At 38.5% G+C, this 15883-nt stretch overlaps 1 protein-coding gene across 2 annotated transcripts; it reads right to left on the bottom strand.

Annotated features, from left to right (window-relative positions):
* Window positions 1-6132: 6132 nt before the first annotated feature.
* TMEM33 (transmembrane protein 33) lies at window positions 6133-14942 on the bottom strand. 2 transcript variants are annotated; one of them, XM_054065544.1, is made up of 8 exons: window positions 14859-14942; window positions 14708-14772; window positions 13528-13622; window positions 12900-13087; window positions 11880-11947; window positions 10971-11104; window positions 9032-9115; window positions 6133-7694 (listed from the first exon to the last, which is right to left on the bottom strand). In XM_054065544.1, exons 2-8 carry the CDS (start codon window positions 14762-14764, stop codon window positions 7565-7567), a joined length of 756 nt encoding a protein of 251 aa, XP_053921519.1. In that variant the 5' UTR covers window positions 14765-14772; window positions 14859-14942; the 3' UTR covers window positions 6133-7564. The 2 variants fall into 2 exon arrangements, with proteins under 2 accessions (XP_053921519.1, XP_053921517.1); XM_054065542.1 differs by having other exon boundaries at window positions 14708-14933.
* Between the last annotated feature and the right edge of the window lie 941 nt (window positions 14943-15883).

Below are 15883 nucleotides of genomic sequence, written 5' to 3'. Positions count from 1 at the left end.
GTGCAAGAATCTTTATTTTTAAATTATTTCTTTTATAAATGTGTAACATTCCACAAAGACAGAAGGCTGGCTGAGGGCAGTAAGAGACTTTTTAATTATAAAGAGCAAAATATATTAACATGTCAAAACAGCAAATAATCCTCAAAATAACATATTTAGTCATTTATCTGCTGCTGTAAGTATACATACATGCCAACAATCCAAAACATATATACATTGACACAACCAAGCATCTTGCTTACCTCTGCCCCATAGCCATGTTAAAAAAAAATTTGAATTAAAAATGTGAGTAGAGCTACTGGATACGCAAACACGCTGAACAAATGCTTGATGATGCTACAATTGTAGTTTCTAAGGTTTCAATATTTCTCTGTACTATAGTTATACAACTGATAAAATGCCAGTGGACACAATTCAGAAAGTCAACTTCAGACTTCTATCTGCCATTACCAAAAAAAAAAGCTACTAATAATGGCATTGATTTATATCACTGAAAGGTTTCAGTGATTTTTGTTGTGTTTTAGTTGGAACCTAAATGAAGCAGCTATAGCAGAAAGTATTTTGAAGGGGATTATAATAGACAAACATGTCACCTCAAAACATTGGTCAGATTTTCTAGATTAAAATAAAAAAATGTCAAAATGCTAAGTTACTAATTCCATGTTCTATTAGTCTTTGCACAAAGGTACAATGATGTCCAACAAAAAAAAAAAAAACACAACTTTACCTGTAACTTTTTAACAAATTGAGAAAAATCAACTGTGATCATCTTCAAAATAGTTCCCTTCTGAGTTTTGCCAATGTTCAAAGCAATTCCACAGATCATTTTGTGAAAGGTTGAAGATCTGTCATTTTTGCTTTCATATTTTCTACCAACAAAAAAATATGTTCCTTTGAGCATTGACTTAATCTTTGGGATCTCTTCACTGTAAGCCTCAGGCAATAACTGAAGTTTGTCAGATTTCTTCTGTTTCACAACTTGATGTTAACTCTGTTTATTCTTGCACACCAAGATCTTTCATCCAAGGGTAAGAAAACTTCCCTATTTGAACACACATCCACTTGTACTGAGTGAAGCAACTAAGCTGAGCCTTGCCTCACTGTGACAGGTTAGAACTTGTTCTATAACCATCTCTCTCCCCCTTCCCACTCTTGGTTCCCAAGCTTGGGTTTTTTGTGTCAGACTTCATACATCAGGACAAAACCCAATGCAGTTGTACATATAATATATCTTCCCCTAAACTGCCAATATGAAAGTGTAGCAAATGAACATGAAAACAGAAAATCTTAAAAAAAATAGTCAAGAAGTCCAGTAGCAATATAGAGCAGTGTTTATTTATCTACTTTTCCACTACAGGAACTTCAAACATAATGAACAGGAACACATCATTCCACTATAGTTGTTTTCCTTTTTAAGTAAGCCAAGACAGCCTGTCAGCGTTTGTACGATGGGGCAGCATCTGAACATGCTATTTGAATAGTATTTTAACAGACTAAAAAATATTTTACAGCTAGAAACTTAAGTAATACCCAGAGAATACTGATGGCATAAAACCACAAATTATTAATTGGGACCCAGTAGGATTTCCATACCTCTTTTTATCACATAGAGCTGAAGTCTTCTACATTCTCATTTTCCTTCCCATTCTTCTTCCTTCTATGACATTTATACCTTTGTGAAAACTATAGTTGACATTGCTTTAACCCTTACAGATAATTTAGCCCTGCATCTTCACCACTTCTGATTTTCAGCTTAATTTACCAGTGAAATATGATGCACCATCTTCATCCAACATACTCTTGTTCTTTGCATTGGCAAAAGGTGCATGAGTATTCATAGGAACACACAGCAAATGAAAATAGTTTCCTTACCCCAGGCAGGAGTCTGGACTGCTACAACACTTAACTCAAAAGCCAAGATAACATGGTCAGATACATGGAAGCCAAGATAAAGAGGAATTAACTCAAATTAACCACTGCTTTCTTTTAAGAGCAAAGTTTTTATACCTCCTCAGAGTACCATCCACCGTACTGCTTCTGAAAATCGTAGCTGTATGGTGGTACCCAGCTGTGGAAGGATAGAACCCATCTTGTCAGCACTGGGATTGAACACAAGTCAGTTATTTAACATGCCATCACAAATGAGCTAAGCCTAGCCCAGAAAGAGAGGGTAACATAGGGTCAACATTATTAACAACACTGGTTTACAATTTTGCTAACCAAATTATTATTTACAGATATAAATTCCAAGTAATCAAGTGCTAGCTACAATTCGTTTCCAGTTTAGCAGTGGCACTTACTTGGATAGTAGGATGTACATAGTCACAAAGTAGCCTACTTAACCATTAAAGGGACAGGACTCCTGCCAAAACACAGGTGTACCGTCAACTTTAACACCTGCACTGAACACATGGCAGTAAACTGAGCATGTAGGTCCATTTTTTGATAGGACTAGGTGATACCTATGCCAGGTGTGAAGCAGAATAACTCCAAAGACAAAGACGGATGAGCTTTTTTTGGTTTTGATACACAGCTTTATCTTCCTTTTTTTTCTAGAAAAAGCAAATAAGAAGCCACAGAAGCTCACTGCATCTGGCAGTATTCTAAACACACAAAAAAAAACCCGAAACAAAAAACCACAACACCCAACTTACACCTAGAACATTTAACACAAAGCTGTTGGTCAGTAACTCAAACTCAGGGATTTGATCTTAAGCATGTGCCATTTTGCTACACATTAATATTTTAAATTTGAAAAAAACTACACTATTTGATTTCAAGAACACCAACAAAACCATAGCTGTATCAAGAGAGAAAACAATTTAATTTGTTTCAAAATAAATATTTGACATACAAAGCACATCCAGTGAAAAAGGGTCACAATAAATTACAAATGGAGATACTTGCTCATTCACTGAGAAAAGCCCTTGATATTTTCAATTTCATGCTATCAAATTTATCATTCTTGCTGATTTAAGCGCAGCACTAAACAAATATGGATCCCAGTGCTTTCTTTCACAGGTACTGGCATGGATAATTTACTGCAGTGATCCAATTTGAAAATCAGTAGGGACCAGTAAATCGCTGCATAAAAGAAAGAGCGAATGAGGTACTTTTTCCTTAGTGTCAGCAGCCTGTGATTATTATGTTTATTAGATTTTCTTCAAAGGGCTTCACATTTTCTCAAATATGCAGGAGAACTATATTTCCCCTCTGAGCCTTTACATTAGCATTTTGTGCCTCAGTCCTTGAATACAAGTAAAAGATGAGTTTTTCAATTCATTTTGGAAGTTTGTACCATCTGGATGGCACAGAATTAAGCAATGAAACTCCCTAACCTGCACAAGATCTGCTATTATCACAGAGCTAGCATCTGCAGAGAAGTTAATAAGTAATGTTGACATTTTATGAAGAAGGTATTTTTGAATCCACATTTAAGATTAAATTATCCATACTGATAATGCATTTTTTAAATAAAGGATTGCGTAAGATCCTATCCTTAAAAGGAGTACTACAGTACAAAGATACATTAATTTCAGTATATATAGTTTAACCACAAATACTTGCACTGCAGCAATTAAAAGTACAACTACAACAAATCAACATACTCTTAAGATCTAGCATGTAAGTGCTTGTTACCTTATTCTGTTGCACTATTTTTCCTTACCAGGAAGGTGATGATACCAGGGGCCATACCTAGTTCTTCATGCAGGAATCAATTTTTGGCACTATTTTAAAAGAACGCACTGTTCTAGCTCAACAGTCTTTGCTACCCTTAATCTGGGCACCATAAGGTACAGTACTTTCTCAAACTGTGTAAGCAGCAGCTAGTATCATTTTGGAAACAGGACCAAGAAGTTGTACGTGGTGTAGAAATAAATCACAGTTCCGCCTGGACGCTTGTCCAACTCTTTCTATTTCCTGTTCTGCCAGAGCTCTTGCATAACCTCAGGTGACAGGTCTTTCCTTCCATGTTTCAATTCCTGTCTGTAAGTAAAATGGGAAAGAACTACATTTCTTTAATTAAAAAGGAATCTATACAGCACACACTGCAATACCAATGCTTACAATAAAAACATCCAACACAGACTGTACAAAATAATCTGCTACAGAATTTGTTTGTACTACCATAAATATAGTTAGCAGCTCAAAAAAATATTAACTCTTGGAATAAAGAGTGGCTCATTATAACAATATATTAAAAAACTCTTTAAAGCATGTAACTTAAAATATTAACTGTTATTGCTCCTCATGGACACCTATCAAAGAAGGGAGCAAACCAAACAACTGACAGCACAAAAATGACAAGAACAGTATAAAATGAAGCAAAAGAAAACAAAGGAAAAGATAGCTGCATTAGTGAATTACTTCATGTTTGCAAGAAATTCCAGCTGGCATTAGCTACTCCAATAGACTAATGGGTCTTGATGCTTTATCTATCTACAGGTGAGAACAGGCAAGTCTGGAGCATCACTTCTACAGCACGTTTGTGTGCAGCAAGGGGTAGGTCCCCCCACAGAATCTATGCAACAACACCCAAAATTCTGAAAGCTAATGATAAAAATATTTACCAGTGTGATTTAAATCACTGGAAACAATTACCACATTTGGTAGACAGCCTTTCAGTAGGATAAACACTCTTCTGCTTCACATTTGGGGCTGGAAGGGTATTGTCAGTTGCAAAATTTCTCTACTCCCACAAACTTCTGCTACAGCCTCCGCATCACAGCTACCTGTTGGCAGCACAGGAGCATGGATGTACAGTTCTTTTCTTGAGAAAAATCTCAAGCTATGAGGACACAACCAGCATTTAATGTGTTTAATCATTAGTATAGAAACAAACCGTAGTAAGGAAGCAGGCAAAGACAATGCCTTTTTGCCAGCACTAAGGAAACTTATCATTTGCAGTCTAAAGGCTGCAGTAAAAAAATCAAAGTTGATGCAGAGTGCAGGTCAGTTGCCCTATTTATTTTGTTTGGAAGTTATTCTTACCCCATTGTTCCATGTTTTCTTGGCACAGAGAGGTTTTACCAGGCCACAAGTAAAATCAAGGCCTCATTCATCAAGCAGCTCCTTGCAAAGTCAAGAAATATTGCTAGCCAAATCAAATCCTGTTTATGAAACATCTTTCTCCTCTTGATCCACTTTAAACACTTAGAGTTAAGAAGAAATTTGGTATCCACATAAGCTCTACATCATGGCACTGTCTTCCAACTCTCTACTTACTGAAGCCTCATTCACTTGTTCCTTTTAATCTTTCTCATCTGTTTATACAGTTGGATCTCAAGACTTTGCATCCTTCAGTTACAACTGCAATACATCATGTAGACTACTCTCTAACTTAATAACAGCATACAATTAAAGGAACAGTACACTGACCCCATAGCAGAAGCCTTATACCACAAAAATTTGCTCAGAAGGAACGTGTTATTTTGCTTACCATAATTACAAAAGTATTTATTTGCCTTCCACTCCCAGTACAAGGGAACAACTTAGATGACCAATTTGATTTTTTAAGTCACAAAGGTGTAAAGAGCAGAACAGAGTCTCATGTCACTACTCAAAAAAAAAATCATAACATGAAAGAGGGTTTAGAATAGAGCTGAAGAATTGAAGTGGTAATTAGTAGGTCTCTATTGCCGCTTTGATTAGATACCATTGCTGCAGTGCTTATTCTTGTATTAAACTTCAGAGAAAAAGGTCATAAATTTTAAGGCAAAAAATTGTTATAAAATAATTTAAGACATGAACAAGACATCATGTCACAATTCAGAAGCAGCAGTGGGAATATAAACATGCACACATACACCCAGGACAGCATTCTGCTCAACTTCCAGGTTCAAGCATCAAGATGTTCTGTCAGAGAGAAAATAAGCTTGAAGAGCCTTGCAAATTACATTTAACACTCCTTTTATTGCAGTAGAAATTTTAGTTTTTATAAAATCCTCAAGTTACAGGATATACATATAATGAATCTCATTGCAAGTCTTTAGCAGCTGTAGAGCATTACTGCATGCAGTTGCTTCTGCAGTGTGCCAGTGTTCTATAAATAGCTAAACATGTTCAGAGAGCAAGACAAGTATTCAAAGAATATAATATTCAATTATCAATTGGTTTATCAGTACCAAGAGGTTGAGCAAAAAATGAAATAAGTTTATAAATACATGGCTCTGATCTAACAAACTAATACAACTGCAAAGTAAGAATAATACCCACACCATAAACAAGATAACTCAATAGTTACAGGAAAATACTTTGCTTCAGGACTGTTTTTGAATGTCTTCATACAGGATTTCTCTGACCGAAGAACAGCTAAGTGTAGTGCTATAGAAGCTTACAAAAGGCCAATGAAACCCATTTCAGTTTTACACATTTAGAATGCTAACGTTTTAAATACAGAGGATTAGGCAAACACTTCGCCTTGAATTTATGGAAAGAAGTTTGAGTTCAGACAGATTTTTTTTTTTTTTTTCCCCCTCAACCTACCTTTCCGCTGCTAGGTGAATACAAAAATCAGCAATCAATTTAATATTCACATTTGTAGCAAAGACACTGATTTTGGATCAGATGGATTTATGCCAGAAATCCTACACCCATTTGTTTGAGAAGCTGCCTAAACAGGTGCAATCCTTTACATAAACTTCTCATCACAATGAGAGTTTCATAAACCAGAACAATTTATACAGAGCTAGCTACAGATTAATTCTCTAAAAGCTAACATGTGTGAATTACTGCAGTTTCACATTCATGAGACAGAAGAACAAGTCTGCAATGCTTCTGCAAAAGTTACTTCATTTACACTGATTAATTCAGTTAGAGATGGTTAAAAGTATAAGGATTGCATCTTTGTCTGAAAAGCCAACAAAAAAGGTCTGCAATTTAGCTTAGTAAAATATTTTGTTGTGACGAGAAAACTGCAGTTTTCTCCATGAACAGAGTCTTGACATTTCTTCAGAAAACTTAATGTAAGACTATGTCACAAGGTGGAAACTTGGAAGAGATCTCTTTAAGTACATTTAATAAAAATAGCCTCTCCTCCAGATAGGGCGTTAACTATGTCAGACTGATAGACATTAACCCCTTTTTTAAATTGGAGCCATATTTTTCCATTGAGTACAGTAATTTAGACCAAATGGTTCTACAGATACATTTAGAAAGCAGACAAATACTGTCCAAAGTGTACTGCATAGCTATGCATAGCAACTGCTATCCACTGGAGACATCCTAGAGTAGCTATAGCTCAAACTAACAAACCTACTGAGCACAGACTTCTCAGAGTTTTAGTCAACCTCAAACAATCCTTGGTTCCCAAAAACCCAACTCCATATAACTAGGCATGTTTTAGATAGGATGCAGCTACTTTTTTTCACCAATTAGCAATACAGCACAGTAATTTTAAGTTTCCATTACTTGTTTTTGATATGCTAAATTTCCCATTATCTCCAAGAAAAGCATATACACATTTTTATACAGCCTGGAGCAAGATCAGTGTAAAAGGAATTTATAATCATCAGAAGTGCCAGTTGCTCATAATGTTCACAAAACACAGCTTCCTGAAGTTCAGCTATGCAACAGTTGGAGCCAATCTGCTTATAAAGGAAATGCTGCTGAGGCATAGTCTTCTTACAAAAACAGGGCAAGAGGGCTTCATTATTAAGTGTTCAACAACAATCCTCAGCTCGGTGAAGAGAGTCCTGCAAAATCAGATTTAAAGAAAACTTTTAAATCCTACACCATTTATCAGAAGTAAGTATCACCTAAATCTATCTTTTTCATTCTCTTCTTTTCTCAACACCCCCCACTTTACGTCAACTCAATGTTACGCTGTTTTGCAACAGCTTCAGAATTCTTGTCCTTTAAACATTAACATTTTAATTAACTTTAGTTCAGCAGCTGCCAGTTGAGAACAGATAAAGACAACAGAAAAAAATCCACCTTCAATCAAATAAAGACCACTATAAAGAAAAAGAAAGAGCATTGCTTTATCAGAAATAGCATAAGGAGCTGGAAGGTAACACACGAGGTGTGCTCATGCTGCTTCTTGCTAGAGTGCAGGAACCTTGCACTCTAGAAGCAACTATTAGAAGACAATTATGAGAAATAAAAGCCACAACACCAGTTTGCCTTAAAACTATATAAAGACCAGCAGAACACCTTGGATAAACTAGTTATAGTCAAAGTTAGCTTTATTGTTGCACAACTTAAGCTATTTTTAGATACCAGCATAGTAAAGCACCCTTAGATTATTTTTCTGTGGTTGTTAAAAAAACTACAAGATGGAACTTGATTTCTTACAAAACAGTAGTGAATAGGTGGCTACTAAACCTGATTCTCAGACCTGTCTTTGCATATCATGGTAGCCAAAGCCACTGCCTTGGTTCTTTGGCAAACCATTTCCTAATCAAGTAGGGATCAGATTGGAAGTATGTTCACAAAAATCTTAAGCTATGCAACATTTGTCATAAGAAAACTATAGAAATATTTATGGTTTCTAAATTTAAAGCAATAGTTTTAGGTTGACCAACTTTCAAAACAAAATCAATAAGGCTCTATTTCAATTATAAATAACCTGACTTACAAATTTTTCTAAAGGAGATAATGAACATGTTTAAGATCATCCACAGATTTTTTTACTCTCAATACTACACACGTTCATAAGTGCCTGTTTATGTATAGACTTCACCTCAGATAGGCCTGGAATGTAGAAATCATTTCTTTCCAGTAAGTGGCTGCAGAACAATTAAAAATCTCTTTCTTCTCCCAAAGCATAGTTTTAATTACTTAAGCATGTTCTGGAAGTTCCCATTCAAGGATGGTGGCACATTTCAGAAACGCTCAGTTACGTGAAAAAAAAAAAAGTAATCTTGAACAAGCTGTTCTTTTTTTAGCATCCCGGAGTATTGCACATTCTATAATTACCATTTGCAGATTTAGTACTATGAATTATACATTCATTTCAGAATGAAAAGTTTCTGAATGCCTAAGCACTATGCAGGTAAATATTAAGTTCCAAAACCAATTTAGTGCTTACCGACAGTATGGATTTCGCCGAGAGGAGTAGCGCAATGTAAGAAATCTATAGTAAATGAAGGGCTGGAGCAGACTCCCTTGCCCACTGAAAAAAGAATAGGGAAGTAGTGGTTAATAATGACAAAAAGAAAAAAAATACCAGTACTTTTTCTTATAAAAGCAAGCAAACTACTTAGGCTCAAAAAATGCTACACTGGGGTCACATTGGTTCATTTAATCTTGATCTGACAAGAAAAAGCACATAGTAATACACTTATGAAAGCAGAAAAACTGCTCAATGAAGCAGTTAACGCTGTTGTTGTGTTGATTTTATATTTATGAAGCTTTTTATACAGCTCATTTCTGGCAGTGGGCAAAGAATCACAGAGGTGATGGTGGACACCAGTTAACTATTAAGAAAGAGCTTGCTGGTCAAACATGGAAATTGGCTGACAAATAGTCCAGCTCTAATGGTAGCACTTTGAATACCTGAACCACATTTCTAGTCTCTTGCAAAACTTCTCAGAACACATTGGAGACTATTTTGGATGTATTGAGATATTAATACCATGCTGATATCCACCTATTTCAGTTACACTGAAATCAGGTTTTTATACTTTACAAAGCTGCTGTTTCACACGATGGTGCTGTAAAAGGGTAGTATACAAACCATACTCAAAGCGCAGAAATACCATGAGTTTAATTTTAACGACCAAAGTTTCTTTATATAACACAATATTAAGAGCTCTGTTTTGAACTTGAGCATGACAGTTCCAGTAACTAGAGATCCTGCAAGTATGAGCAATATCTTTACCAAGGAAAAAAAAGTGAAAAGGAAAATGAGCTATTGGAGAGGGAAAACAGGAAGTCTTGCACCTATACGGTATTTACAAGCGCTTTAATATGCTAGAAAAGTTTAAAGAACATTCTCACAATACTTGTATTTAACCATTATACAATTTTAAAATTTCATATTTGATCTTTTATATATTTTATTATCTACAAGGTGATGCATCAAGTAGAAACACTTCACAAATTCTCCTTTGGTGAGGGGCATGGGGTGGTGAAGAAGAGTTCTCCTAAAGAGAAGTTTAAAGCATCTCAAAGTTTCAGATACTGGATACAGAGTGTATCTGTCAGTTGGCAAGTGGCCTTAAATGAAATGGAATCCTTCAGGGCTGAAGCACTGAAGTGTTCAGCTGATATATCAAGATAAAGATAAATTATGCATTCCAGTAACTTCCAAGAAGATAAAGCCTCCCTTCTCCTGCCTGTGAAACCACGCAACACAAATGGTCTCACTATGCTATTACGTATGGAAGAAAGGATGTTATTCTCCCTCCAAATATTAAAAGGCAATGACCCAAACTTCAATGACTGGCATGTAATTCTGCCTATTTGACTTGAATAGGATTCCAACATACACTCAAGATCCCTAAATTTCATTCAAGAGGCTGCACAGCAGGCAAAATCAAACAGACTGAAAGAGAGACAAGGGTCACAGGTCAGAAGTAATGCAGGAGAGGACATAACCTACTCCTTTGCACACTGAAATTTCATGCCACTCAAATTTCTTGAAATTAATAGTCAAAAAGTATCAGTTCACTTTCAGTGAAGCTGAAGTTCTTAATATTTTATTACGCTGACCAAAATTCAACTTACTGAGTAATGTAGAACACAAGTTACAGGCCTGAAAAAACTTTCATTTGACCCAACAATGTCATCCATGCCATGAGAGGGAAAGGGTTTTTTTAGTGCTTAGTTATATCAGAGTGAATGCTTTTCGATTTCACGATGTACCAACTTCAGAAGTCTAGGAATCAAATAAATTTAACTCTTAAGTTCAAGCCTGTCAGCCAGAATCATACAGATAAGAGAGATCTGTGATCCACAGAGAACTCAACTGCAAAATGTAATCCTGTGTAGAAAGTTTCTAATACTAAAAATATGATAATTCTTACCTGAAGAGCATAAAAACTGTAGCTGGCATCAGGAAAATTTCATTGCAAGCGATGAATTTTAGAATATTCTGTTGATTAGCATTCAGTTTCTCTAAAAGATTTCTCAGTAAGGGCAGGCTATTTGAACTTCGTGCCTTTGAAGAAGAGAAAGATCGCCAGAAAACATAAGTTACACCTATCTTCTCTAGTAAAAAAAAAAAAATACCAAAATACTAAAAATTATAATTTACAACTCATTTCATTATTTGAAGTCTAGATCCTTTAAGGGTGCTGATATTAGCATCACAAAGAAAACTACTGGAGGCTTGGAACTCTATTTACATAGAGTTAAGTTACAAACATGAGGTGTTTCACTTTCCTCACCCACTCATTTTAGGTTCAAATGCATCGAGACAGTCATGGGCCTTATTCTGCCCACTAGGAGGAAGTGCCTATGGCAGCAAGATAGCGCAGTTCAAAATACCAAAGGTTAGTTACATTAAGCTGCATAAGGAAGTTCACTGAGCAGCAGGTCTACTGGAAAGTATTTTGCTTTCCAGCCTCACTCTCACTAGTTTATTATTTTACTACTGAAATAGGACACTAAATTTCACAGGCTGTGGCTTAGCTGGGAAAGAAATGTCTTAGGTTTCAACTTAACTGCTACACAGATTTTTGCTTCCACCAAAGGACAGTATTTGAAGAAAAATAATTAGTGTGAACTCCAACATATCGAGTCATAGCAGAAGGAAAGGCTGGGAGGGAACTTAAAAAAGGACTCCTCACATTCTGGGTGCTGAGATTCCATACTACGATTTCACTCTAACTCCTCTAGTGCAGCTAAAGGAATCACAGCTGCAGCGCAATCCTGTTGGCATTCTTGGGGTTTATAAACAGTATTAATCATATTATACACCATATTGTACTTACATCAAGGACCTTCTTTGTGTAAGTGGCAGCATGAAGCAAGGAGAACAGCAGAACTGGAAAAATACTCACTGAAGCAAGTGATAAGGAAAATTATAGGCTGCACAAGTGAACATTTCTCCGTAATATTATGCTAGCAATAGCATGATGACACTTTGCAAGAGGCTAGCTGGAATGACCTATACTGGAATAAGACAAATATGTCGAACAACAACAGTAATAATCCTTTCCTTTGCCTCTTGCACCTCTTTGCTATGCATTCTTCTTAATTTCAAAATGCGTGTGTACATACCATTACACATACGTAAACATACCATTACACAATGATGCAGAAAGAATGCATTTTAGTAGGAATGCAAAGACAAACGCGAGGTGACTTAAAATCTATCATATATGTGTAGCCATTATACTTTTTACTAAGAGATGCTATAAAACTCTTTTCTTTACCAAAGACCATGCAGTTGGCAGCCACTCAGATTTTAGAGAGCAAAAACATAAGACATTCCTCTGCCACAGACATCTTAGGAGTAATATTTAAAGTGTATATACAAAGTGGCATGAAGTCAGTTCTTATATGTCACCTTTGACAAGCCACGGTAGCAATTCTTTTTCGCAGGCTTTAACTGTTTAATAACTTATTTGAAAAAGCTTCTACTGAACAATTCTTTCCCTATATAATCAATGTCCTTCTTACAGTGAAAAGTCATATATAAAACCTGTACTAGTAATAAGAGAAAGTAACAGGCTTCTCTTAAAGTATCACTCGAAGCTGGTCATAAAATCCCCTGAACTTCAGTCTCAGGAACAGAAACTCTAAGTAGCCAGAGACTGCAGTGCACTAGTTAGAGATGATTAACCCAAATATGAATCAATCAACAAAAGCCTTTCCTATTTTACATAGAGTATGTAGAGCACACATATTCTGGTTTAAACCAGTTTTTCAAATCACCGTATAGGTGATGAAAAGAATCAAGTTTTTAAGATCTTTAAAAACATTACCAGGATGACACAAGTAAAGGATACTTGTAACAGGGTAGGAATTCACAAAGATAAGAGAGTACAACAGGTAGTGGCAGCTGTCCTCCAGCAAAGCCTGGGCCAGAAATGCCCTGCTAAGCTGAAAGTGCGGTAGCCTTTGGTGTAGTCGAAGGGCACTAGTAAGAGCATTTGCCAGCAAGGCACGCTGATAAAAGCTCGCTGCTTCATGCAACCTGAAAATCATCAGAGGAAACGTTACCATACGAACCGCACCTCTGTTCTGGAGCCTTCTACCCTTGAGAATTGCATCACATTTGCATAATACCTTCAGTATTTCTATTATCATACATAAGCATTATTACCAAAACACAACTCAGTAACTGGTAACATTGATTTACTGCAGGTGCCAAAAGGTAAAACAACTCAATGTATCACTCCACAGTCATGCACAAAACCATGTATTTGCCAGTACTTCACAGTTGTCCAACACGTTTTCCAAACGTGTCTACAAATGTTTGAAACCGATCTAAAACCTATAAGCGGTTCTTATTGAATGCCCCCCAAATGAGCTGAATAACAAAAACATCTCCTTACATGAAAGGCCACTCTGTGAAAAGGGAGTACAGTTACTTTGTAAATATTTAATGCTATTTTACAATATTACAATACATACCCTAAAAGAGGCAGGACAAATAAAGCTGAGCAGTAAACTGTGAACAATCGGGAAATCCACATTGCTGTATCCAACTTGTTAGCCATCAGAAATTGCTACATTAGAAGAAAAGAAAAAACCCAACCCCCATAGAAGTTGGTATCTTAATATTTGCATACAATGAACATTCTTGCCTTCTCTATTAGATTGCAGCTCTCCCTCTAGCTTTGAATAGAAGCAAATTATAGCTTGAAGCAAAGAGCATCTCTTTATTCTGTATGAAACTTGTCTCAAATGATGTTATTAACTAGATCAAAAATAGCTAGGGTGTCTCAGAAGGAAAACGCTCCTTTATATGTTGTAACAAAATATGATGGTAAGATCCTACATGGAGGTACTTTTTCTAAACAAACCGACACCACAGAACAGCCACCTTCAAAAATCTATCATGCACGGTCTTTAGACCTGACTGACTTTTGTATCTATTGCTCCAAGTTTCATTGCAGAAACTACTGCTTGAAGTTTCCTTCATGCACCTGTGGCTAAATCTCCGTACTAATTATGAGAGGAAAACAGAAGGAGTTAGATAAAGTTAGGATAAGTACACCACAAGTAAAGTGGCCTCGTTTTGGCCTACCTAAAAAGCTTTTAGCGGCAGTCTAGCACCTCTCCTGTCGTTGAGTGCTCCTTAGCCGCAGTCCTCTTCACACCTGATATAGTCCTCCATACCAGAAAGGTTCCAATTAAACACAGCATGGTTTTGGCCATTAGGTGCCATAGAGTCAAAGCATCAGTTTCTTTTCACATGAAAGGGCTCTTTTTTCCTTCTTTTTCAATTTGAGCCAGCTTTTGAGACTGCTTTTCCACTATGTCTTTAGACCCCTTTTATGCAAATTACCAAAAATTAACCTAACGTACAAGTCCCTCCGTATCATTATCCGCCGAGTTACTCGCACCATATAATCAGACACACAGGACAAGAGTCACGAGGATTAGTTTAGGCTGAGACACTTTCAATAACGTCGGCACAGTAACAGCACGCCTGCATCAGAAAGCGAAGGAGCTGCTTCCCCCGCCCGTCCCCTGCCGTGTGCCACAGCGCGATGCCAACGCGACCCACCCCGCGGCAGGAGGCACGCCCCCCGCAGAAGCGCCGCGGCCGGCCCAGGCCCGCTCCCGCCGCGCCGCAGGGGCTCCTTACCACGGCGCCGCCGCCGGCCCCGCCTTGCATGGGCCCGTTCTGCGTAGAGTCTGCCATGGCCGCACCTGCGGGCAGAGAACTGCCTCAGCACGATCTGCGGCCGCCCCCCGAGCTCCTTCTGCCGCCCCCGGCCCGGCCGCCCACGACCCACCGCAACCGGCACGAACGGGAATGCTCCGCTGCGCGCTGCCCGAATGCGGCCAGCACTACTTCCGGGGTCGGGCGAGGGGTCTGCCGGGAAATGTAGGCGCGGCGGCGCGACGCTTCCGGCAGCGTCCGGTGACGTCCCAGAGCGCGGATTGCGCCGGGCGGGGCGAGACCGCGGGGGAGGTGGCTCGCCCCGCCCCGCCCCGCCCCGGCGCGCGCCTTCCCGCACCGCTGCTCGCAGCGATCGCTGTACCGGGCTGCGGGGCCTGGGTGTGATTGTAGAGTCACAGAATAGTTTGGGTTGGAAGGGACCTTAAAGCCCATACAGTTCTACCCCCCCTGTCATGGGCAGGGACACGTCTCACCAGACCAGGCTGCCCAAGGCCCCATCCAGCCTGGCCTTGAACACTTCCAGGGATGGGGCAGCCACAACTTCCCTGGGCAACCTGTGCCAGTGCCTCACCACTCTGATGGTGAAGAAATTCTTCCTTATGACTAGTCTAAATCTGCCCCTCTCCAGTTTATACCCATTGCTCCTCATCCTATCACTACAAGCCTTTGGAAACAGTCCCTCTCCAGCTTTCTTCTAGCCCCTTCAGGTGCTGGAAGGTCTCCATAAGGTCTTCTCTGAGCCTTCTCTTCTCCAGGCTGAACAACTCCAACTCTCTCAGCCTGTCCTCATATGGGAGGTGCTCCAGCCCTCTGATCATCCTGTAGCCTTCTTCTAGACCTGTTCCAACAGCTCCATATCCTTCTAACCTTGAGGATTCCAGAACTGGATGCAATACTCCAGGTGGGGTCTCACAAGAGAGGAATAGAGGGCTTCTTTCGACCTGCTGGCCACACTTTTTTTAACGCAGCTCAGGGTATGGTTGGTTACTGTGATGACAGTAACAGCAACAACAAAGCGCTCTCTTGGGAACCAGCCTGAGGAGCGTTCCCCCACTGACAGGCTTTGCAGAGCTGCTTAGTGAGACACGGACTTAGCACTGTGTGTCAGTGAAATAAATGGGAATTGTAAAGTCACAG

This window comes from Cuculus canorus, chromosome 4 (assembly GCF_017976375.1).
Source record: "Cuculus canorus isolate bCucCan1 chromosome 4, bCucCan1.pri, whole genome shotgun sequence".
Classification (NCBI taxonomy): domain Eukaryota; kingdom Metazoa; phylum Chordata; class Aves; order Cuculiformes; family Cuculidae; genus Cuculus; species Cuculus canorus.
The sequence above is the reverse complement of the archived record's forward strand: the minus strand, read 5'-3'. Positions and strand labels throughout refer to the sequence as shown.

Coding starts and splice junctions, on each gene's coding strand:
- TMEM33 (XM_054065544.1), bottom strand. CDS start 14,764: ATGGCAGACTCTACGCAGAACGGGCCCATGCAAGGCGGGGCCGGCGGC. Junction 13,088..13,527: donor TTTGTCCTGCCTCTTTTAGG/GTATGTATTGTA, acceptor GATGATTTTCAG/GTTGCATGAAGCAGCGAGCT. Junction 11,105..11,879: donor ACACAAAGAAGGTCCTTGAT/GTAAGTACAATA, acceptor TCTTCTTCAAAG/GCACGAAGTTCAAATAGCCT.